Consider the following 27072-nt stretch of genomic DNA (forward strand, 5'->3'; position numbering starts at 1 on the left):
CCTTCAGACATAGAAGTAGCAGCGTCAATCGTTATTTTGGTTCCCGTCTCTGAAAAAACACAAGTCAATTATCCAATAGCTTGTTTAATTTTATTTAACGTCTTAAGTCAGGACCTGTCTGAAGTGAATGGAATAAATAGGATATGTATATTCATTTCATTTCATTTCCACGTCTATTTTGAAAATTATATCATAAATGTACAGTATCATTAAAAATAATGCACACTCAGGTTGAGAGAATTCCTTGATAAAATTATTAATGATCAAATGACAATAACAAGGACAACCATTCCTACCTAGTCCGCTTCTATGTTACGGATGAACCACCCTCGTAAATTGCGATGATTGATATAACTCTAGTGACGTAAAGAAAGAAATATCTTATATTCATTAATTCACTTTGAATTTAGTCCTCATGTTCCACTGACCATTTATAAACGTCACCATGTGCGGTTGAGTAATGAAACTATTAGTGGTATTACAGTAAAATTTCAAGCTCACTGTAACCCAGTGTTCAATTTTTATATATCTTTGCCCAGATTGTTTGGATAAATTTGAAAATAAATTACTCAAAACATTTTGTCCTGTACAACGTCCAGTTCAAATTCAATAATTATATTGTTGAGATATGTACCTGAATACACGTTAAAACAAATAATTCTTGACTATTTATGTTAGTCCTTGTAAAAAATCTTTAGCTTCTATTATTCCAGAGTTGTAAAAAATATTTAATTTAACTTTAAGAATTTCGTGCTCTTAAATTCGTTGCACATGCTTTAAAGGATTCCTTATCTTGTATCGTAATATACTATTTTAGGCATCCTTCATAAACGTACTCACAAGCGGACGAAAAGTAACTTTTTTTTGGACGCTAGCCGTGGCACCATCTGTTGGTCTGTTTAGTCACTTAGCCACAAAACCGACAAAACCGATAATTGCGGTGTCACCATAAATTATGTAAATAAGTAATTGTATTGCAAAAAATATGTATGTAGTAAATTTCTAGTTTTGTTGGCAAGCTGATAACAAATACTATAAAAAAAATGTTAATATGTATTAATAAATTTATCTATTTGAAAAAGGTAGACACAAAATAAATTTGTAATTTTGCTTTGTAGTTCGTGCGGTCGCCTAAAAAATTTAATGTAAGCCTCTGCCAAAAAGTGCCTTTGTCCTCGGCTGCGCCTCGGCGAGACAACCCAGACTCGGACGAAAAAGATGCACTTTTTGGCCTTGATACACAAATAACTATTTAAGGTTTTTTAACGTTATTCTTTGTGAATATAATTATTTATAGTTAGATTAAGATCTTAAAATTTATGAAAAAAATCCGCTACTATAATTTACGTTCTTTCTCCTAGTTTGGAACTGATACTGTTAATTTATTGGTGTGTAAGATAACATAAAATGATTTCTTGTAGGCTAGTCAGCAGAATATAAGATAAATCATATGGTAACTTTACCTAATTAGCATAATACAATGCTGAATTTATCCTAAATAAAGTACAAAGCAGAATAAACAAAATATGATGAAATTCGTTTTCATAGTACGAGTACAAAAATCGAAGGATTGACCTAGCTCAGCTTTCGGAATTATAATCACAGCTTTCAAGGTGATAAGACCGCCGCTAATAATATTATGTATTAATGTATTATTGTGAATGTTTACACGTCTGTCTCGTTACAATGACGTGCTTGTAAATTTAAGCGAGTTGGTGTAGGTTGCGACTCGTACATAATGATAATGAGTAATGACAGTTGATCGTCGCGTACGGAAAATGGCGGTTGATTGTATTGAGGCGGTCTAATAAATAAACGATCCCTTCACTGTACAGTCAGGTGTCAAACATCTTAATTCATTGTGTGCTCCATTGCTTCTATTATTCGTGCTCAATACACCAACCAAGTTAACTACCAAGAATTCCTTTCTGTTGGGTGTATACCAGTTAAGGGAATTGTATTGAAGTGGAGTGTTCTCCACAAACTTGATGAACATTGTATCATTAAACGATTTCACACGTGATTAAGCCGGCGTGTCTAATAAAGTTAGCTAATGCTTTTTCTAAATAAATATCCGCACCAACTGCAACATTGTGACATTCACGATTTAAATGTTATTTTATTCTAAGAAGGAATTTAATAGTTAGAAATATCACACAATAATAATAATAATAATAATAACAAGAATAATATGTAGTTACATGAAGGACATATGTCCGGTTTCTGAAACGGCCCAATAACTAACTGACCGATTAAATCAAGCGTTGCTATAGAAACGCTAAAAAGTAACCAATCACACTGATTTATCGGAGAGTTAACTAACTGGCTGGTTAAATTTGTTTCCAGAAACCGGCCCTTAGAGTGCGATAGTATTATTGCAAATTTGGCTTGAATAATAAATAAAGAAAAGGTGTTTAGTGACTCTCCGGAAAAAGTCTTGACAATCTTGTACCAACGAACATAAATACAGGATATCTATAAATTATTGTCTGGTCCAGCTTGCAGTGAAAACTTGTCAAATTTGGAATTTGTAGAATAAATTCGGCAAATTCTGACGTCACATTTTCAGGTTAGGTTGTTGGCTAAATCCTACGCTCACAGATTTTGCCAGTCTGTAGTCTAAAATCGGACGTATTTGCAATTTGTATTGAAAAATTCAGATTTTTGGTGTTTATTAACTTTGATATAAAACGAATCCAAGGAACGAAAACTGGATTGAAAAGCGCGAATAAAACGCCATTAACGTCCGAAGTGACTGATACTAATAATTAAAATTGGGCATCTCTTTTAAAAAGGCCGCACAATAATATTTTTTTCCAAAGCTGGCTTGACCCGACAATCATTTATAGATACTCTGTATTTGTAAATACATAGTTAAAGATTACTGAAAATGAAATATCGTTGTTAGAATTTTTGTTTGGGATTGTCGATTTTATACAGCTCTTGACAGAACTTGTTTGAACAGTTTGTATGTAGTAATTAAGAGTGATTGAATTTTGGCAGTACGAAATCATTACTCTGAAGAGGGTAATAAATTACCACACGAAACCGTCAACGTTTTTGTGTGGATAACAGTACTTGGTAATAATTTGATAAGGGAAAATTGAAAATTCTCCTATTAGGCGTTGCAATTAATTACAAATAGATGTAAGTTTAACCATTAATTAAAATCCTGTCATTTGCAGGTGGAATGCTATTAATAATTACCGCTATTACGGTAATTAATTTTTTCCGCATTTTTCTTGATGGCAAGTGGCAAGTTATTCGTTGAAGTTTAAGCTTTGTTTGAATTGGAATGTTCCGGGTAATTTTGTTTTAATCCGTGAAAGGGTCTGGACGTTCATGAGAACATAACAATTATTTATGTCCGCTTCTGCGTTTTATGTCCCAATTTAACATTTATGATTGGATATTAAGAATATTCCTGTTCTGACTGCATAGGAATATTGGCCAAATAGCTTTTATGCGCAATGGTCACTAGTCAAGTTTTATAGTGCATGTGTATCAAAATGTGTTGTAGTAACTATTCTCTGTTAGGGGATCGTAGATAATTTTTACGTCTTATTCACGAGTGTAACAAAGAAAAATTGTTTTGCGTTATTGAGAAATTTTATTATACATTTTCTTAACAACAGAGCAAGTAACAATAGTACATATAAATTTTAAATTATGTATATTTTTCTATAGTCCTATTGGGTGTGTTTTTGTTTCAAATCTTTTGAACAAAAATACATAGCTTATACCCTTGTAGCATTCAGTTTTAATTAGGTAGACTGTGAAGAGACAATGAAAATATTACAAATTTATTGTGAAGAAAAATATATTTTCATTTTTCATGATGAAGCTTTAGCAGTCTGGGATGTAGAAAATGAGAACGAAAGACCAACAATCCCACAATTTCGGAAGAATTGGGATAATTAGTGCGATTCTGTTTCAAAATTTAGCAAGATTGTTATTGAACAACATTGATTTTGCATAGATCAAATCAATCAACAGCTTCATATCGTTCATTGTTATATGTATAGCAATATTGGTAAATTTTAAAACAGAATCGCACCAAAAATATCAATATCAAACGAATAATTGCCAATGAGTTAATCTTTAATTCACCTAGAGACTTGGCTCGTTTTAAGGCTTTGCAATGCAGAGAATCAGGATCTTGGTTACATGCAATACCTTCTCCTAATATTGCTACTCTTTTAGATAACACTTCCTTCCAAGGGTAAGATTGGGTTGTAATCTTTGTACAACTCATATTTGCAAATGCAAATGAAATTTGTTGACGAACTTGGCATCCACGGTCTAAGTTGTTCAAAAAGCAGTGGTAGATTTTCCAGATACACTGAAATTAATTTTATTATTAACCGGTCTTTGACTTCTATTCATGTTAATTCAACTTTAGAACCAAACGGACTGTCTCAGGATGATGGAAAACGCCCAGATGGGATGACTTAAGTACCATGGATTAACGGTCAACCTTTAGTTTGGGACGTTACTATTGTAGATACACTTGCAGACAGTTACGTTTTGAAAACTTCTGAAGTTTCAGGTTTTGCCGCTGAAATGGCTTGCAAACGCAAACATAGCAAATATAGTTCAATTATTTCGTCAAATTAACTATTAGACCCTTAGGCCCTTGGTGCAAAGAAGCCATCGATTTCATTAATGTCATCGGAAACCTACTTATTGCAGAATCAGGCCACTCAAAATCAAAGAAATACCTTTTTAAGAGGATTTCCCTTGTCATTCAACGTGGAAACGCTGCAAGCATTCGGGGCACTTTTCCAGATTCCGCATTATTATCGGAAATTTTTGTATTATAAAACAAAAATGTTATGTACTTAAATTGATTAATAATATTATTTTCATTTTGTTACATTTTTTAAATAACTACACAATTTTCTGAATTTGTTATTGTTATTGTTATTGCAAAGAGTGTCGAAAATCTTGGATGCAAATATTTTTTTTCACCATCATTAAAAAAGTAGTCGGTTTCTGATAATCAATATAATGCTCTAGTGGACATTTTTTCCGGGCGTGAAACAACAGTATATTAGTTACTTATTACGCGCAAAAATGAAGCTTTATGTGCTTGAGTTACCAGCCTCAGCTCATAAAGTTTCATTTTTGCTTGGAATAATATATATGAATTTTTTTTCAGACGTCACAATGAACACCTAAATTGCAACAAAAGTTATGAAAATGAAATTATAAAACAACAGTTAATAATTGTTTTTTTTTTGTAATAGGTAACTTTATTTTTCACTGATATGTTTCACAAATCAGACTCAATACTGAACTGAACTGATGTAATCTTTAATAACTTTGATTTCTCATTCTTTCTGAACTATTATACAGAGTGCATATGAAAATTAAGAACATTAATTTATTGATATTTCTTTGGCAGTAGTCTAGCGCTGTTAGTGTACTAACATAATTTCAAAACAATAAATAAATAACTTTGAACACCGTATCGTAATAAATTATTTTGTATGACCTTAACCAAAATAAAAACCGATACCTATGAATTATTTGTGGGGAATAAGTGCACTGTATTATACAGGGTTACTACTTATTATACATAAATGACCGAAGATTAAAAGTATGTGAAATAGTTAGCACCATCGTTATTTCATCTGAGTGGGTTATAAAGAATTCTTCATAACAATTTAACAAAGTATACTACAACACTAAACAAAAGTTTTTTACTGATGAAGCTTGGTTTTATACGATATTTGAATTCACAAAACATGCGAACATGGAGTGCGGAAGACCCAGCTTTGTACGTTGAGTCCTCTGAACACCCGGACAAACTTGTGTGTGGTAGGACAACTTTTTTTAAGGTAATAATCTACGTCACTGAAAGAAAACGAAATTAAGATGGGAATACGTTTAGGTAACATAACTGCAGCTTGATTTAGGCAGGAAATCATACAACCATATCTTGAAGAATGGGTTGATGATGAGCTGTAAGAGGGATCTTTTTAGCAAGATGGAGCAGCATCTCAATATACTCAAGACACTCTGAAAATCTGAATACGCTAATATAACTTCTTTTTTATCGGTTTATAATGTTTATGTGACTTAACTCCTTGTGATTTCTGTCTCTAGCCTTACCTAAAGCAAATTTCGTGAATTATTCATTTTTTATAGTAAGTACCGTTTTGCTCATCAAATTACTGTTTCTTAAGTTTATTTATGCCACATGAAAATTTAACAGACTTTATTAAATTAGTTGTTTTAAGTGCGGGAAGCTAGTGATTACGACACTCGTGTGCCTTTCAAAACTCACCGGTTACAAACATTTCTAATAACGGAGAATGGACACAGAGCGCTGTTGCCTGTTTGACCGAGTTTCGCAAAAATTTCTAAATTTAAATTGAAACGGGTACATGCAACCAAAAATACTTCCATGCATTCCAGGCATCTATCGATATACAGGGTGATTCTGAAATAAGTTTGGAAAAAAAAAATGGAGTATCCTTGACCCAAAATAATTCTGCGTAAATGACTTTTGGAGGTGAAATCGAAAGGATGGAAATTACCCTATATCCTTGTATTTCCAACGCCTATGAATAGGGAAAATTTGTCCGAATTTGTTCACTTCATTAGCAACCATTGTTACATCAACTCCACAATAAAGTTGTGGATGTAAGTAGACTGCTTTGTAAATGTTTCTATGGAAATGATCGAGAGGAGTAAGGTTACGTTTGTGACTGACGGGCACCTTTGATTATTATTGTTGTTACACTACCAAGATACTCAGGTAATCACCTTTAACTCAGCAGCGTACTAGCAATTTTGACCAACTTTTCAATCATTTGTATTTCGAAAACGAAAAAACTTTTATAAGAAAATTTTTTTGTCAATGATATCTTCTCATCATCACCAATTACCGATTTTTTTTCAAACTTATTTCAGAATCACCCTGTACATATGTCCAAAATCTTAGAGCCTTCTTTGATCTAAATAATTGTTGTCGCACTGTACTATTTTATTTTGAAAGGCGTCGAAAGTGTTCACCACCTTCTTCAAGACATGTTTTGATTCTGTTTTTAATTCAATTACATACAACATTTTGAAGTGTGTTATTAATTTTCTCACACTTATCAATCATCTGTTGTCTTATATCATCCAAATTGTAACTGGCGTGAAGGACCTGAGCACTTAGTAAATAAAAACATTCGAATTAAAATGTAATGAAAAGACAATTTTTTTCAATAAATTTGGAAACTACGTACTTTCTAAGAAAACTGGTGAGAGTAAGAGTGTTCCAAAAATTAAAACTGAAAAGAAAAAGCCATATAAATTCATTGTCTGACAATAAGATTATTTGTTGATGGCGGAATTATTTTTAAAAACGAATTCCTAAAGTCATATTCACAGGCACGAAGTAACTGCATTTGGCTTTAGCTGGGATAAAATAAGTATGCATAATGTATTCAGGTACATTGACGCAGCTAATTTCCAAGAGATAAAAGGTCTCCTACCCGCATATGTTCTTTCAGTTAAGTTGGCCTGCAAAGTTGTTTAATGCGTCGACAAAACCTATGTTCATTGACACCGGAGGGTTTCATTTTAATAAAAACATAATTTTAATTTCATTAAAATTTCAGGAAAATATCCCTCAGGAAAGCTCTAAAAACTCCATCCAATTAAGATTCCTCCAGATAACAAACGAAAACGGTAGCGGAAGAAAAGTAAAAAGTGCAGCGTCGGACTGAATAGTTCAAATGTGAAAATTGTAGGGTGGCGTTACAACGGTGAAGTCCTTGATCGCTAAGAAACATCGATCAGAACTGACGTCATCAGTTAGTAGCAAGCGCATCAATCATCTCTGGACTCGGAAGCACAAGGTTCGGCCCGACATCAACATAATCGGCCTCGGGGGCGCCTCTACGAACAAACGGGGTCGAATTTTCAGAATTAAAACATGGGAGTAGACGCTTCGGTTCCTCGATATTAATCACCCTCCACGCTAATACCTGCTTACAAAATAATTCCGAATTTATTGCGTCACTCATCATAGATTCGTGACGGATTTCGGACGATTTTCGAATGGCTCAAATGGCAATTTGATAACGGCCCTCAGTACTGCCAAGTTGCAGGAACGCATTGTCCGTTTGCAGCTAGCAAACATAATTAGAAAGATTTGCATATTTACCGTCCAAGAGCGCAGATCGTAGTGTCAACATCATAATGTCAACGGCAAGTTCCGGCTCAACTAGCCGCCACTTGGGCTAACTGCAATTTCACCTAATTATTCTCGGGTATAAATTCGAAATTTCATCCTGGTCTCGCTCATTAACCGTTTAATTAATGCGTAATAAGGATAGATCAATCGCGAAGCTCATGAACAAGAAATACCCTAAATTATTCCGTACCGTTAAACAAATTCGGCAGATCACGGTTTGCTGGGCCCGCATAAAAAAAATATGTACATAAAATTCGTGTATACCTTACAGCAGAGTCGATATTATTTCATACGATGTGTTTTTCTGGAATATAGAAACACAGTGTGATTTCACATTTTTGCATAACAATTTTTTTTGTACATATTATTATTTAACTACATATTTCAAGCCAGTTGGTGCCAAATAGCCATAGTCAGTGTGCCAAGAATTTTTACCTTTATGTCTTTGAGGATTCTTTCTTAGCATTCCACTCCTAAACCTGGAATTAATACATAGTACGAGTAAATAAAAATAATTTGGTGTTATTGTCGTTTCTTAAATCAGTCAAGGAAGAGTTGATATTTATTAAAAAAAAACACATTTGTAGTACAATCTGGAACCCCCCCTACAAGAACAGAACCAAATAGAAGCACAAAGGACACGTCCTGAATTTGATAATTAAGCTTGAACTGAGTTGAATAATAATCGTTAGGTATTCCAAATACCTGTTGATTATGCATGGGGTGTATTTCGATTTAAAAGAGAATAAAAAAGCTATAATCAGTATGGGGTTCGCCATTGATTGTTTTTAATTTAGAAAAAAAAGACTAAAAATTGTTGTGTTACAAATCAGAGTAGGCGTTGCAAATTGTCGGTCATGTCGTAGCGGAATTCTGTGCAAGTAAAGCTTCAATGCATGGGCGCAGACCCGTTAACAGTTTGTGGTCTCAAACGCTACTTTATAATAAAACATACCTCATAAATTTTAGACGCTGTAATTGTGCGTTTCATTATTATTATCTGATAATGGAGAAAATTTATAAAATAAACAAGAAAAACATTTTAGATTCGTATCTAACAATGGATAATTTACCAGCTTTATTCCCCAACTCGAAGTCACTGGTAAGCAGATTTTTCGATGAAATATCAAAGAAACGTTAACGATGTGCTTTTGTTAACCTTGAAAACAACTTTTCGATTTCGGCAAAATTTAGAGACGTTTATTGCAATTGTTAGCAACAATTATCTCAGAATAAGTGGTAAAATGGTAAAACCTACCACTGAAGAGAAAGCGTTTTTATTAGAATATTATTTTCGAAACGGGGTGAATAGGCAACCAATAAAACTGTGCATAGCAAGTACGATTCAAAGCAGACAAACGTTTCGATAAAACAAAAGATGAGGTTACACTCTTGATTTGTTTTCTTGTTGATCATCTGTATTCACAATGGACGATATATTATTTTAATAAAATTCCTTAACATTGACACAGAACATAATACACAACAAAGTCAAAATGCGGAGGCGAGACGCCGGTAATTATGTTAATAAGCACTGCACTATTACTTGATAGTAATATCCGTAATAGTGTATGTATTCCGGCAAAATTGCCGTGGCGCCGGGTGGCGGAGGGATAGTAAACTAATAACACTATGAAACATAATTTTTGTTGTAAGGGGAGAATTCAAATTCGTTTCCGATAATCAAATTCCCGGTCGCAAAGGAAAATCTAAAGGGGAATAGTACCATTTTTTACACTTTTGACTTTTGAGGTTCAAGGACAAGGAAAATAATACTTATAACCCAGGGATAAAAAGGTTAACATTTGTTACATTGTGTAATTGATCTCTGCTAAAAATTTCCATTGTATTGTAATAGCGAAATACGCGACGTTGATAAAATTAAAAGGAGAAGTTATATCTGTCAGTCAAAATTTTTGCGAATATATTTCAATTATTAGGGCATATAATTTAACGACTTGGATCTGTTCGTAACGGGTAAAAAAATAAGAATAAGGGGCTAATGGCAAAAAACGGTATCAGGACTTTCATTTAACTTTGAGTAATTAAGTGGTTCAACATTTCAAATACATCAAAACCACAATAAGCGTTTAATATCCAATAAAAATTTTCTGTTTTTTTTCAGGTTTTAATTTCCGTTATAGTGGATTCGCTTTATGGAGCGACTTGTTCTAGACATGATTAAGATTAATGGTCAAATTTTCAGTCAGATCGACAATTATTATTTATGGATTTTAACATCTGTTGCTGAATATAAATAGGGAATAGGAATATTTATATCACTCTATAATTTGCTGCAGTGATATTTTTTACCATTTTACCTCGTTTTTTTCTATTTTGCAGAAAATTAGTATCAGTTGGCAATACATGCTTTTATTTACGATCATCAGATAAAATCAACTTTATTGATGTGAAAGCTCTACTCTAAATTGTCATTTTATTCATCGGACTTGGACCAATCAAAATTAGAAATTGCAGTAACTGCATCAACATAACCAAATACAAGAACGTCGCCGTGGTAACAAAACCACCATTAAAATTAAAAAAAATTAAAATATTGTGAACTAAGAATTTGTTTTTTTTTGTATCACTCGCCTGCGGCTCGTGCAGCAACCTTCATTTTCGTGGATAAAAATCTTCATTACTTGCTCATATAATAATACAGGGTGTTTTCGAAGTTGAGGCGTTCCTTTTAACATGTGATAGTATGCGTGGTTCTAAAGAGTTTTAGCCAAAATCACCTTAGTAAAATGTGTACGGCAATGAAGATACAATACGTTTTTTTTTTAATTTTTCAAACCGGTCCTGCTCAAATTTGCGCTGATTTGTTAGAAATTGGAATTGACAAAAATAATCAAATGAGCATGGACGTTAATCAGAGATATTGTCAGAGTTGTCATCTAATTACTTATTAGGAAAATAATGAGCTCACAGATATGTTGCAAATGTATGGTCAATGTTATCACGTTATTAGAATGCAGCTGCGGCGTCCAGAGAATACTGCAGAGCGATTTCCGAAAAGACACAATCCTATCTAATACAGCGGAGAAATGGACAGGACCGGACTCAAAATTTTAGAAAACAATAAAAATATACAATCAATTATCTCCGTTAATACAAACATTTTAATAAGAAGATTTAGGCTAAAATTCTTAAGAATAATGTGTAGTACCTCGTGTTACAAGGAACGCCTCAACTTCAAAAACACCCTGTATACTATTATAATACATTCTTTTATAATCGAAGTGCTTTACATCTCTTTACTGTTCATTGTTATCTAGTGCAGAAAAAAAAATCGTCTTTAAGAAGAATTTTCAAAATTTAATTAATCTATTCAAACTTTTAGATCCGCAATTTCAAAACAAATACACTCTTAATTAAAAAATCGCTAGACAAATACACAAAACAATATTGGTATGTGTAAAACTGAATTCATTTCAGTCAAAATAATTCACTTGATTTGGGACGATTGTTAGAGTGTGACAGAGAGATTTAGCTGGAGCCAGCATTTTAGGCATTCTCCCATAAAATTACTAAATTCTCGGTTAATTGCCTAGTAATTAGTGCGACGTTGTAGATATTGTAATAACATCTTTGCTTGAGTAAGCATTTCAATAATGTGAGATTGCTGGGCACTACTACATTTCGAGGACAGGGACTCGAGGAAGAAGCCGCAAAACTGTTCTGTAGCAAGTAGCTCCTTTAGCAGCTTTGATACTGTTAGACTTATACCCAGTTGAGAATCCTAAAGAGCATTAGAATTATGTTTCTTACACGTTTTTTCAAGTAATGAACTCAATTTTATGATAATGAAAAAAAAAAAACAAATATAAAAAAAATAAAAAATAAATGACAATAGACAACATTTATAGTAAAGGTCAGTTTTTACAATTGTTTCTGTATTTCCTCGATGTTTATTGATTACTGCACTGATGGGGCACCACGTGGCAAACTTCTCTTGTTTCCAGCAGTAACACGGACAGATCTGTTAATTTGTGGGTTGTCATTTTGAATTTTGGATCGCCAAGTAGCAAAAGATGTCCGAATTTCGTGTTGAATTACCATAAAAGTTTAAACGCATTTATTTAAAAAATCGATGAGCGTTTTTTTCCCCTCTCAATGACTTCTCTCTAAAAGTAGTACAAAAAATATAAAGAGGGTAAAAAATTGTGTGTTTTTAATTTATGAATGAAAATTATAAACCAGAATATGATTGAGATACTACTAAATTAGCTGTGAAAATTTGTAAATACGCCACTGAAAGCACAAATCTTTTTTTACAATGCCGAGTAGTAATAACAGTCGGTGGCACAGATGCAATTTGTAAGATTTACTGCTAAATTATAACACTCACACAGCGTGACAGTTATTTAAAAAATTCAGCGTGAGGACGGTAATTTCGTGGCTTAGTGCATAACATTCATTATATAGCAATAGTCAGAATGTAAAAAGTGTGTTTTGACCATGTCGTGTAGTTCGCAATTTAGGTTGACAGTGGTAATCGGGGGCGTGTAGATCACTTGATGAAAGTCTTTTATCTGGTGCAATTGTAATTAGAAATGAAAGATGAGCTATCTAGTCCGTTAGTAACAATATCGTTATCGTGATATGGCCTTATCTCAACTGAATCTCCCTCGTAGAGATGTATTTTACGATGACAATTGGCTTGGCAAGAAAGTCGGTTTTATTGGTTTTTTATAGAGCGTCGGCTAATAGGGTTTCCGCAGGGCATGATAATGTGTCCCGAAATCGTATGTCCGGTACAACCCACGGAGTGCGTCTTCGATTTTAGCTTTGACGCCGTCACCGGGACCATCGCTAGGTAAACAGATTGTCCGCGATTAAACTGTTTTAGATTACTCTGATACAGCTTTGTTTGCGTTTGACGCTCATTACTGTCAGCGGAAGCGTTTCACTTTATCTCACTTTCATCTTATTCGCCACTGTTCGAATAATCACCACCGAAGACTTGCCACATTGACTCGCACAATACGTGGCTAAATAAAAACATCATGACCAACTGAAATAACCCGGTGCTTTTGCCCAAAAATAATTTCAACGAATTGGATGTTAGGGTTAAGTGTAATTCCACAGTTTCCTTGCCACCGCCCTTGCTGGTTACGACTCACTAACTTATTCATTAAAGTACACACGAATAATTCGGTTAGAACCTAATGAAATTTGCGGTAGCATTAAAAGTTACCGAGTTTCATGAATGACAAGATTTTTTTTGCTGATTTACCACTGCATTCCGAGAGTTTCTGTTTGTAACTAGTTGAAATAGTTCAATCGTGTTCTTGCAACATTAATCTTGTAATATTTAAATATGTTTAAGAAAATTCGTTCCAAAGTTTGATGATTTCATGCGTACATGCTCCAAAAACTTGGAATAATGAAAATATTTTCTTTTCCGTTAGGCTTTTCAAAAAGAACTCAGATAGGTCAATTTAATTTTTTTATGGAACATTTTTCGATAATTTTAATTTTTTCATTCCTTTCTGTTTCCACAATGATATCATAGTATTTATTTTTTCTCTTTAAATATTGGGATACGGTAGACCATTAAATTCTAATTTACGCACATGGGCCATGTATGATCTTTGGCTTGATGGTTACTGAAATATTTATTTTTAAAAGTGAAAAAAGAATTTTGATATTTCAATACATACCAGCAAAACTATTTAATAAATTTTTTTGTTCGACACTGTCAGAATTTGAGAATTTTCTCCTATGTGAACGGATTTTGATAAATGTGACAACTTGTCAAAACGAAACGTCAAGTTGATTTTAAATATTTTTAGCGATTTGGAGCCTTTAAGGGGGTCGTCGAACAAAAAAACGTTGTATTCAACTCGTTCTTGTGTAAATTGGAGTTTTTTGGCACTCGCGAGCCTTTAAAACGCTCGTTTCACTCGCGTTTTAATCTGGCCCAGTCATACCAAAAAAGCCCAATTTACACACAAACTCGTTAAATAAATACATAACTATTAACGGCCGTGTCATGTACATTTTGTTTTCTCATTGGTCCATGAGCTAACGCTCACGAAATTTAGATACAAATTCAGCCCATAAAGAGATATTGATTGGGTAAACACGCAATGGCGCATTATCATTGAATTTTTAACGAAACATTCTGACTAGTAAAATCTTCCTTTTCGGATTTCTTCATAAAAAATGGCCACAACAAGAAGAGACTCCAATCAAAACTATTTTTGTTCAGGAATTCATTGGGAGTTTCTGTTGAGGAAAATATGAATATTGCAAAAAATAAACATTAAGAGATGAAGAACAAATCCTAAAAAATTACTCTTGTTAACCTAATATGTATTGTAAGTTATACAGGCTGATTTACGTAGCCCGTTCGTTAGAAACTTTCAGATTTCCCAAAATCCTGCTCCAAGTACAAATAAAATGTTTTCCAAATGGCGACACTTCTGGAAATACCGGAAATCGACGCCATCTTTGTTTTTTTTTTTAAATGGAAAGGCCCCATTTTGATTTCAAATTTGGATTCTACGTTAAATTTTTAGTTTAGAACGTCCTTTTGTCAACACTTATCTATCATCGTTTTTGACCTATGCCATCTTTTTCGCAAAAAAGCTAGTTTACAGGCCTTCATTAAAAGAAGTATAACTCCTGAACCACTGGAAATAAATAATATATATTTTTTTAATTGAATTCCTAAAGGTTTGGCCGATCTTTTGCGCCATTAGTGATATTTTTTTATGTTTCATACGCCTACTGCAATTTTTTAAAATTGATAATCAAAAAATGTCGAAAACTTCATTTTTTTAAATGGCAACTATATACCATTTCTGATATTATATGATATAAATGTAAAATTTAATTTTAAGGCCACTTTTATTAATATTGTATATGCCTATATCCAGCCGTTTTGGCGTAATTTCTATTTTTTGAATAAAATATTATGTTTTTTTTATCAAGCACTTATTTTATTTGAAATTTTATTCAAAAATCGCATTGATTTAACGCGGTTAACGTGGTTACAATAATTAAATCAGTCAAAGAGCAAAACCGGTTAAGGACCAAAACCGACCAAAAAGTTAAATAATTATTAACCTTATAACAAACAATTAACCAGGCTAAACCAGTTAAACCGCACAGCTCTAGTACAAATGTGTAAAAATACAGAGAGATTATTCGAGCAAATGAAATCCAGGGCTGGGGAGGCGTTGGAAACCGTCAATTGTTTTGCTTTTTGTAAAGTGTAATTAGAGCATGTTGACATCTAACCTAAAATTTATAAACAAAAAATCTTTCTTTTTTTTCTTTGTTTGCAAAATGGAATAACTAACGATTCCTATTTTCGATGCAAATATCTAAGGGCACCCTTTGATAAAAACAAATATATTCAACTTAATGTAAACTTAAACATAAACAAATGTCATTCGTGTCAAACGGCGAAAAACTAAAATTTTACACTGTTCCAATCCAAATGGTTTACTTTATTCAACGCCTACTCAGCCCAGGTTTTCATTTGAACTTATTTGAATTTATTAACACAATTTTTGTGACACCATTGGGTGAATATTAGTTTTAATATTTTTTGCCTCTGTTTAAAAGTAAATTAATGGTTGGTCCAAGAGACCAGTTTTAATGATTGACAATAAAAAAAAATTTGAACGCGTGATAGTGAAGAAGGTAACCTTACCACATACAAGGCTAAACTGAATTTTCTCTGTTACTAAATTCGCTAATTCGTTTTGTCGGACACGCAGATTTGAAATTAAAAAAACAAAGTGGATTATTTTGAACATAAAAGCTCATCACTTTTTTCGGAAATCTAGTTCAAGAACTCTGGTAATTAACATAGCACCTTTGAAACAGTCTAATCTGTTTAAAAGTTTAGCTTTCGTGACCTAATTCTGCCTATATGCTTATCTACCCGTTTAGTTTCGTGAAACAAATGCCGACAAAAACAAAGCTATTAATAAAGGCTATTTCATGGAGGTTGCTTAATTATGAAACGGTGATACGTGGTTCTGGATGTTAATGCAAAAATTGTCATAAGGTTTTGTTGTGACAATTATAAATGAACGACCCGAAACCCGATTTAATTGTTTAGCGATTTCAAAAGCGAACTATTATAATAGCAATAGGTAAAGTTTGACTCTCCTGTGAATTCTGTTTATCTTTGGAACATAACAGTGTCAATCATATTACACAGAAACTGTTCACCCTAAAATCAAATGGAAAAGGGTTTGACGTAAAATTGACACACAAAATAAATGAAGAAAATTTAATAATTTCAGGTATGGTCATAAATACTAGTTCGAGCTCTACAGCGACGACCGACAATATTGTATTTCAACCCATATTGACCTGATGATCAATAATCGTTTATTAGCTGTCAATAATTCAGTGCTTTCTATTCAACAAAAATTAGATTTCCTATTAACATTAATGCTACAACCATTTTTTGCCTTGAAGAATAGATTTATACCCACAGAATATTTTATAATTATGGTCTCAAACTTGAACACAAGTTTTCTTAAATAAAAATTATTAATTATGCATATCGCAGAACATTTGTACCACTGCTAACAGAGCAAGATAAGCGGTCTTTTAATTAATTCAATTATTTATTCATTAATTCATTAACAATAGGTAACTAAGGTAACGAAACATTTTAACCTACAGTTAAGTTTAACTGGCGTTGGTGAATACGGGCCTTAGTCTCTCTACTTAAAAGTTAAAATTTTATTAAAAATATTTAGCAGGGAAGATTGCGCGAATATGTGGTTGCTATAGTTTCGTTCTCATGAGTTTGTTGCCAACAATGTGGAGGGCGAAAAAATTTGACAAATCCCAAGGGAGATATGAGTTGTTTTTTACAATCTGTATCTATGACGAAAAGAAACAAATTCGTGTTACTAAAAAATAAATAGTTATTTATAAATACAAACTTTTATTGTTTGAAACGACGCCCCAAAGCTTCCAAATCTATTTAAAATGATTTCGCATTTGCTTTTGACAGTTTTGACAAATTTTTCGAGAAATGTCACTTTGAATGTGTTGTCTAGGGCAACGGTTGGTTATCTGCTATTTTTTGCTTTAGAGCAGTTAGCAGGCAGTTTACAAAGGAGAAAAATGAGAATTTATGACATTTGAAAGCAATAAAATATTTTTTAGGGCGCCGAAATAATAGTACGTCGAGCGGCCGCCAGAGTAGCGCCATTGTCGGCTCAACCAGCACCTGACGATCTCCAATTTTGGACGCTTTCGGCGCGCTAAAAAATATTTTTTCCCAACTTTTTCGACAGTTTGAGATATTGAATTGTAATCTATCCGATAGTTTAAAAAATCCTCCAACTTTGTTCCAAAAATGGTTTGAATATTTTCATCGGAACAAAAGTTAACAGGGGGTTGAAAAATTAGCATGTAAAATCCTATGGCCAGTCTTAAAAAAAAACTCACTGTATATAGAAAGTAGTACTTATGTGATTTATTCGAATGTAATAGTGCAAGTGTTTTTTTTTGCGGAAAATTTTCTGTGCTCAACGAAAACTTGTTACCTAGACTTTGCAATTTTCTGCGACAGCTTTTAGATACAAACTTCTGCAAGGCAATAGTGCTTGAGTTGTTAAAAAAGAATATCTACAGTAAGTTTTCTTTAAGACTGGCCATAGGGTTTTACATGCTAACTTTTCAACCCCCTGTTAACTTTTATTTTCAAAGCTTAGCGCTGTTTTTAGATTAAACAATAATATTTTCTAGTCATTTACCACCATTTATTTCATTTTGTGATACCTAAATGGTTCTAATAGACAATTTACAAACAAAATGTTATTTGCAAAAAATAGTCTGAACATTACTTCAATAACGATAGATTCATTTTTTATGTTATAACAAGGTTCTTTACTTCAATAAAAATTAAATGAAATGCTCAAAATGGCCTCCATAGGCAGTTAAGCAATTACATAATCAATTACCTATCAAAATTACAAATGTCAGGTGAAATTTTAGCCTACTGAAAATTTAAAATTTAAGCAAACGGAATTCAAAAAACGTGTTTTTGCTAACTTATTCCTTGCTTCTGGTTATTAAATTGAAATTGTTTCAATATATCATCATATCCCACAAGTTTACCACAAAACTGGGTTGAATATTTTCATGAGGACAAAAGTTAACAGGAGGTTGAAAAATTAACACGTAAAACCCTATGGCAAGACTTAAAAAAAACTCACTGTATCTAAAAATATAAAATTGTAATTTCACGAGATAATTTTGTGACTGGAGTAAAAATCTATTGAATAGTAAATAAACAACAGATATATTCTCAAAAAGGAAGATATGTCTTTATTAATATGTATATTATTAATGCCAAATACAAGGAGGAGGAATACAATAATTACCAACTGTAATAATTACACAAGAGATTTATTTTATCCCATTCTTCTCTCAAATTGGATTTTTAACCAATCACGAATTAAAATATAATTGAAAATCACTAATAATATGTATAATGCGTTGTTATATGGGTAAATGCTCCCTTCCCGCGATAAATATTTTCTTCCTGTTTTGCCAAAAGTAATTTTACGTTCTGTCACATTGTATATTGCACGCAGTTTATTTTGCACAGTGAGTATCAAAACAAGCTTTGGAAGTTGTTCTAGGAAACATATAACTAAATTTTTTTTGTACATACCCTGCGATTCTAAATAAAAAAAAATCGAGAAGGCCGTGATTAATATGCTTCAGCTGGCGACACGTAAAAATTTAATTCAAATGTCATTACTCATTACAATGGTAAATTAATTATTGATTGTTACAATAATATGTTCGCTTTAGAGCAAAACATTTTCATTGTGCAGTATTACTGCAGAAATGGAGAAAGACTTGAGAAAGGCGAATGGTCCTATTCGACACTTCGAGTTTTTGAGGAATTTCAACAAAAGTTTCCGGACTTTCAAAACACTTACCAACAACTTGCCCAGAAAGTTTACAAATGCATAAACATGTTTTTGGAAACAGGTAGTGTTCTGCGCAAAAAAGGCAGTGGACGACCGACAAAAAGAACAGTTGAAAATATTGAAGAGGTTTTTTCTCCATTATCAAAGAAAAACATTGTACTTTTTTTTACCGTTACGTAATTATTTATTTTTTAGCAGTCAATTTCAAAAACAATTAATGATAGTTTGGACTCTTTTCGTTTCTGTAACAGAAAATTACCCAAGTTCAATAGTCTGGCAACATTTTAATTTTTTTATATTAGTATTAGTTGCTGGAAGGAAAATAAACTCGAACAATTTAAAGAACGAAACCAAGATCTTTTCGTCATTTTTTTCTCGTTTAATTGCTAACAACCATATTGAAATTAAAATTTAATCTCTCGTGATATTACTGTTGATAATTTTCTGTTCTTCAACGAGAGTTTGTCGCCTGGAGATTTGACGAGAAGAATTGTAACGATAAAATCGCAATTTTGCCAGTTGAGAGCTTTTATAAACAAGGATTACAGATCACGAATCACCTGTTTAAATCTAACTTCACTTTTTGCATTGTTTGTGTTTTTACTCTGCAGACTAACGAGTGGTGCGGTCACAATAGACCCTTGAACGCCAACTTTGAGCATACATTTAAATGAACACCCGATATATAACATAAAGCTCTGACAAATTCCATGGCTTACAGGCTCCATCGTCAATTATCATCGTGGAACCCCTCTCCGTTGGAGGGATAAAGAGGCCTTAAAATAAATTTTCTTGATACGCTAGGCGTCTACTATTAAAGAAACAAGATCAAAAGATTGTAATTTTATTAGTCATTACACAAAAAAATATTTCCCTAAATACCAAAATGGATTGTGCAATTATACTGCCAGATTTCAAGAATAACTTCCTTATTGTAATAAGCTTTCCTAATTATCAACAACAAGAACAGAAAGAATGCAGACATCCGACTTAAAATCTACAAAATATTTAGTCACTTGTATGTATAATAACCAGTGTTAGGACAAAATAGTACCCGACAGTCGACCAGTACAACTTTGCGTAATCCCTAGCTCACACATAACCACGATTCAGCTGTTTCGCCTGTTATTTAAAGCGAACAAAGTTGTACTGGTCGACTGATAATAATAACTGTTGTGATTAACGTTTTTGATAAGTAAATCTCTTCTCTTCCAAACGTTTACATAAATCCAGTTCGTGATAAAACAAATAATTTTTTAATATATACTCGTATATACAGTGAGCGGCAAAAGTATGGAATAAATAAATTAAAAATTAAACAAAACTTTTTTCAAAAAAATCTTTGGACAGGTCGATTTTAGTTTATAAAAATACATATTTTAATAGAAAATAAAATTCCAAGCCGTCATTTGTTTTCGAGTTATGACGTCATCGATAATTTTTTTAAATAGAAACCCCCTATTTTTTTTCTTGATTCTGATAGCCCTTTTAATTGTCTAAAGGACGGTATAAAAATTTTGTTACCTTATATAAGGACATTTTTGAGAAAAAAATAATAAAGTTGGAAAAAACAAATTTTATAATGAACAAAAACAAGTCAAAAAATCAAGTAGATAAATCAAACAGTCAAATGTTACTGTCAATTTCATTCGTATGTGTTATTTGTTTTACAAAACGTTTTCGAAAATGACTCATTTAACAGAAACACAACGTATAGAAATTTTAATTTTGATTGGGTGCGGGCATAAAAAAAACTAAAACAGGGGAAATTTCTTCATAAACTTGCTTATTGTCAACAAGCTGGGGGATGGCAAAATTCGAACATTTAATTCCATAATTTTAAGTACTTAGTAACACAGTTTTTGACTTGTTTTTGTTTGTTATAAAATTTATTTTTTCCAACTTTATTATTTTTTGTCTCAAAATTTTCCTTATGTAAGATAACAAAATTTTTATACTGACGTTTAGACAATTAAAAGGGCTATCAGAATCAAGAAAAAAAATTGGGGGTTTCCATTTAAAAAAACTGTCGATGACGTCATAACTCGAAAACAAATGACTGCTTGGAATCTTATTTTGTACTAGAATATGTATTTTTATAAACTAAAATTGACCTGTCCAAAGATTTTTTTGAAAAAAATTTTGTTTAATTTTTAATGAATTTATTCCATACTTTTGCCGCTCACTGTATATACCTGAATCATAAGCCCTGTTTTTGATATTAAAATGCGTGCGAAAAAGGGCCTTTAAAACGCTAATGCTTTAAAGATTGCTTAGGTAACAACAAATTCACCTACATTTTGAACAATAATAAATACACATTTATACACAATTTACATGGCAACGAAACAACAATTGACCATTTCTATGTATATTAACGATTACGATTAATGACACAGATTACTTCGGAAAAGGTATTTCAATTTACTTTTTTTGTTATAATGTTCAGATTGTTGTGCAGGTATAAAAAAATAGCGTACGTTATACGTTTATAAGGGCCTTTAAGGCACTTGCGAGGTTAAAAGCACTCCGTCGTGCTCTTAAACTCGTCGCGCGTGCTTTAAAGGCTTCCTTATAAACTTGTATCATACTATACATACTGTTATAAATGTTTTCGTGTAGTGAATGTTTATCTATAACTTAAACAAATTCAGATTGATTTCCTGAATTCTGTAGATAGTTTCTTGCCATTTGAACGTCCAAAATTGTGTAGAAATTGTATGAAAAACGTGATTTCGAAGTCGAGATACAACAATAAAAGCAGATCGTATTGACTTCTGCAACAATTTCGTTCCAGTTTTATGAAAAGAATCATTGAAAAATTAATTTGTACTAAAGAATTTGAATAGATTTTAGTATAAAAGAGGACTTGAAATTTAAAGAGGGAGAGTGGAAAATTATCATTAATCTTGTCGACGTTTTTTATTTATTATTATAGATTATCCTCCCTAAAAGCGTTTAATCGTATCGTTACTGTTAACACATTATCCAGTTTGTGCGGACCAAAGCAACAAGCGGGAGTGGTCTGGAAGATTCATGGATACAAAGATAGAACTTTTTAGATATTTGTAACCAACGACTATTGCGTCATATATAAAGTGACATTGCGACATGAATGTTTTCCTTATCGGAACGGCAGAGCATGACACAACGAATTAGGATCATTTATTCGCGATAATATCGAAAAAAATCTTCAGCCATTTAACCCGGCATTCTTCTTTCCGTCTGCGGCTGACTTCTAATCGTATAAATGTTACGTATAGTGTAATTGCTCGGGTCGTTTGTCATCTTTACCGGATGAATGGCCAAAGCAGTGGCGGAACAGCTCTTTTGCAGAGAGTGATGTTGACAGCTGAACCGCCTGGTCCATTCATAACTCGACAGGAACGCAAAACATCTCATGCATTTATTAATGGCCATTTAAATATGTGACTCGAGACCAGATTTCTTCTTTAATTTTACTTTGATTTCCTCTTCAGGCTCTTATTAATTCTTCTCTTTTCTTATTATACAGAAACGGAGAGAAAACTTTGCTTATCACAAAGGCTAGGTCAGCAGAACAGTCGGTCATATGGAGGTATGGATCGATGTTAAATGTTGCTGTTCGCTGCAACCTCAGATAAACTAGACTGAAAGTCGACCGGGAGGGACTCTAACTGTAATAACGTTTTATTATAAGCGCATTTTTCACTCGGAGGTTTCAGTCTTGTTTATCAGAGCGTTTGCTCCCTTCACAGGTGTACCGAACCGTTTGATTTCTTTTTTTCTTACCTACAATTTGACGCTTGCTTTTGTTGTTGCTGATATATTTCGTTTAACTGTTATTACTGTAGTTGTATCTGTTTCATTTAATTTATGTCTTGTGTAGATTATTCGCCTCTGTTGTTATGTAACCTATTTTCATAAATTTTATTTGGATTTTCGTCTCAGCCTAAAACAACACTAATTAGGCCAATAAGTACGACGAATTGGCGCAATTCATGGCAGTTCGTAAGTTGACTAATGTAAGAGTCAGTAAATATTAATTGTTACGATATTTCTTAATTTATTAAAATGTGACACTAAAATTTAACCATTAGTGATTTCACAAGTAAATTGAAAAGTGAATTGATATATTATGTAAGTACTTTATTATCTATGTTCTGTTAAAACACATTTTAGTTCCGGTTTAAATAAATACCGGAACTTCACTGACTTCACACAAATGATAATAGAAAGTACAATGCTTGGGAAATTTGTTCAAGTTGAATGTGGATTCTAAATACAGATCTTGAAAATCTGTTATAGGTGTTGGATTCTCTCGTGGGCTATGAATCATATCTGCGCAAACGACGAATATCGGTCTCAAGTAGGCCCTACAAACCGACCAGAAAACATCGTCATTCATTACATTAGTTCGTTTCACTCTGCCTTCGGGCAGATATTTTCAAAGTCACTGCCTATGAGGTAATCCAAAATCTCTAACAATTTACGTTTAAAATAAGAGAGAAAATACTCGTATGAAAATATGTAATTCAAAATTGTATTTGACGTATAGAGTTTTTTACTGAAGATGAAAAATATTTTTTTTAAATCCACATGGAACAATTGCACCAACTGGAGTTTGTTTGTCGAAATGTCGTTGACTTTCTGTCATTTAATTTTATTAGTCCAGCTCTAAATGATTTTGAAAGAATATTTGATCACCATAAAATAGAATTGAGCTTTTCTAAGCATTATTTCGGAAAAATATATACAGGGTGGTCCACGAGTAATAAAGAGCCCGACGAAATTGAAATGCAACCCACACTACATTTCCGAAAAAAGCTGGCTACTGAAATTAAAACATCCAGCTCTTTTCGAAAATGTATTGTGGGTTGCATTTTTAATTCCGTCGGGTTCGTTATCACTCGTGGACCAGCCTGTATATACAGGGTCTTTCAGAACTGGCGGACTAAAATAATACGGTGAAATCATCATCTTCGGGGAATAATAGGAAAAATATTTTAAAAAATCCATCCTCATTGGATTTTAAAATAAGAACGTTTTTAATTGACCAATCGCGTGTAGATATAAAATTACCTTAAACAATTATATTAGTAACTATCGAAACAAATTTGATTATTGCAAAGACATAATAATTGAATATTATGTCATAATAAATTATTTCTGACAATTACAAAAGTCATTACTCATTAAAAACGCTTAACGTTTACTTCTTCAGAATATTTTGACATGCTTGTCTTATATGGACAGTGGGATGAGAGTGCCACAATTGCTGCTCAGGAGTATGCAGTTCGTTTTCCCAATAGGGAATCCTAGCAGAAATACTATAACCTGAAAAATACTATTTCTTTATACCATACTGTTATTAGGATTTATCAGTACTCAATGCTTGATTGATATGACACCTATAACAGACTACGCCGTTATTCAAAATTATCAGACCGAGGCCGTTATTTTTGCTGCCGTTGCTACGGTTACAGCACAAATGACAACTAAATTTAATTTTTGAAGTAAAGAGAAATGTCAGTCTTACAAATAAATCATCGTTAAATGTTAAGTATTATTGGTATAAAGAAAACTATAAAACAACATACGGCCGATATGGATATAACAGACTCGGTTGATTATAAAATCTCGGCTCCGCCTCGATTTTACAATATCTCAACCTCATCTGTTATATAACCCATATCGGCCTAATACCGTTATATACTATAACCTAAAAACGTCCGTCATTGCACAAACAATGCAGATACCCAACAATGCATATGCATCATTTGAAATGCATCCATAGTTACAAATAAAGCAGGAAAACTAATTTATAGGTAACTTAACATCAACAACAGGATTGGTTAGTTTAAATTGCTTTTTTCCTAATTTTTGAACATTTTTCCTATTATTCCCAGAAGATGATGAATTCACCGTATTATTTTGGTCCGCCAGTTCTGATAGACCCTGTATACAGACTAGTTCACATAACTTTCCCACCCTAACGAAATTTAAATACAGCCAGCAATGCGTTTTTCATTCATAATTTGATTCAAAAACATGAATTATTTTAAACTTTTGTATGGTTTGGACATCCCTCGCAAAGTCTCAATAATAAAAATTTAAAAATGGCAGTAATCGACATTTCTTTTTATTTCAGAACCTGACTCATCACATATCAATATCATATCGATCCTTTCGTCATTGGAGCACATTTTAATTAACAAAAATTAATTCAGAATTATACAGTTGTGGCCACGGAATTTTAGACGTCAAATTTATGTCAATTCAAAAAATAGCAATGTAAGCCACGCTTTATTGTCATTATGATTGACGTTTGAAACTATTTGACATTTGAAAGTTTATTTTTGGCATGTCAGTAAAAAATCGAAAATGAGGTTAGTTGCACCTAAAGCCAGTTTTACATTTTTATGTCAATCGAATGACAAATCGTCCAAGATTCCGTGTCCGCAGTAGTACAAAAAGGAACTGTCAAGTGATTGCAAATAATGTCAGGAGGGTCCAGATTTCATAGTAAATAAAGGTATCAAGTTATCACTGAATAACGTATTACTGGCTGCATTTAACTTTGCAAAGTTGTTAGTGATGTTTGATGTTCAAAATAAAAATTTTCAGAACCATTTGTATAATTCAGAGCACAGTTTGAGTAAATAATTGGAAACTTCAAAATCGGAAATGGTCTTGGCTTGCCTTCATTCGTTTTTCGTAATTTTCCGGGAACCTCGTCTTTTTCATTTTTTTATGCAGATAATTGACGCAAATCGGTCTGAACATTCCAAATTATTCAAATAAGCGTTGTGTCTAATAAAAGGAAATCTGCGCTTGATGCTAATAAAAAAATTGGGCTTGAACTGCTTGAAAAATAACTGTCTGTGATCGCTGCAGATAACTGAGTGTGTAAACGCCGTTTAGATGAAATCCACGGGCGGTTGTCTGTTTGATGTAAATATTACGGTGTGTCAAAATTCATTAAGTGCCAACGTTGCGAAAATTCTCAATAAACGTTTTTTTTTACCAAGTAAAAATGTTTATTCATTGTTGTTTCTGGTTTGAATTATTTCATTTTAATTTTTATATTGATTCAGGTGTGTTGCTTTGAAAATTGCAAAAACATGGCAACTGTATGTTGCCATTTACACCCTGTTATTTGAGGGATTCGTAAACAATTACTTCTGGGTTATCAAATAACAAACGTTCAAATATTGGCTGATCCATACGCAAATATGTAGATGCGAAAGTCATTAGGTTCATCATGAAGCTCTTTCATTAAATTTATATGAAAGTATCATTAACTGTTTATTAACCAAGCTTTAGATCTTCTACGTCGTTTCAGATTTTTCGTTTCTAAAAAATATACACTGCAGACAATAACAGAAACTTTCCATTTTTATACGCAACAGCTCCTAGGAGACGATTTAAAAATATCTCCAACCAAAGTGAATGTGTGTATCAAAATCTGTACAAATTTTGCTTCGATATACTGCATTAACAGATCTGTGCAGATTATTTGAGTTTGTAACCCCAGCATTATACACTTAGTGTCGCTCAAAAGTTCTGAATCGGACCAGCCTTGGGAATAATAGGAGGGTCCAAGTCTTTGGAGACAAGTAATGTTATTTGGAGTTAATCATTAGCATTAGCAGAATGTAAACAAAGACACCATTTTTGTTTTGGTTTTACCGCATACTTAGTTTCACACTCATAATATCCGACATTGGATGCAATACGTATTTTTCATTGTTCAAAATCAAAACTTCCTGCGACACAAGGTAGTCAAGTACAAGGTTTTTCGTCGGTCACCCGGTATATCAATTTGCAGAAAGTATCCCGGATAATTATACACATATACAGGGTGCGAATATTTCGAAAAATTTCAGGCAAAATTAGTTTATCTAAATTGATAAAAATAGAGCCGACACACTTTGATTTCTATGTTTTGGTTTGTACTGAATT

The 27072-nt window shown here is 32.7% G+C and overlaps 1 protein-coding gene across 12 annotated transcripts in view; it reads left to right on the forward strand.

Annotated features, from left to right (window-relative positions):
- The window catches only part of Ih (hyperpolarization activated cyclic nucleotide gated potassium channel Ih), a 191621-nt gene that overhangs the window by 16863 nt on the left and 147686 nt on the right, over window positions 1-27072 (forward strand). For 11 of the 12 annotated variants that reach the window (XM_069039987.1, XM_069039986.1, XM_069039988.1 and 8 more), the window contains exon 2: window positions 22643-22705. The exons of the other annotated variant lie outside the window; for it this stretch is intronic. In XM_069039987.1, coding sequence (XP_068896088.1) covers window positions 22643-22705 — 63 coding nt within the window. The remainder of the gene's footprint in view (window positions 1-22642; window positions 22706-27072) is intronic. 12 annotated transcript variants of the gene reach the window in all.

The sequence above is a fragment of the Tenebrio molitor genome, chromosome 2, assembly GCF_963966145.1.
Source record: "Tenebrio molitor chromosome 2, icTenMoli1.1, whole genome shotgun sequence".
Classification (NCBI taxonomy): Eukaryota; Metazoa; Arthropoda; class Insecta; order Coleoptera; family Tenebrionidae; genus Tenebrio; species Tenebrio molitor.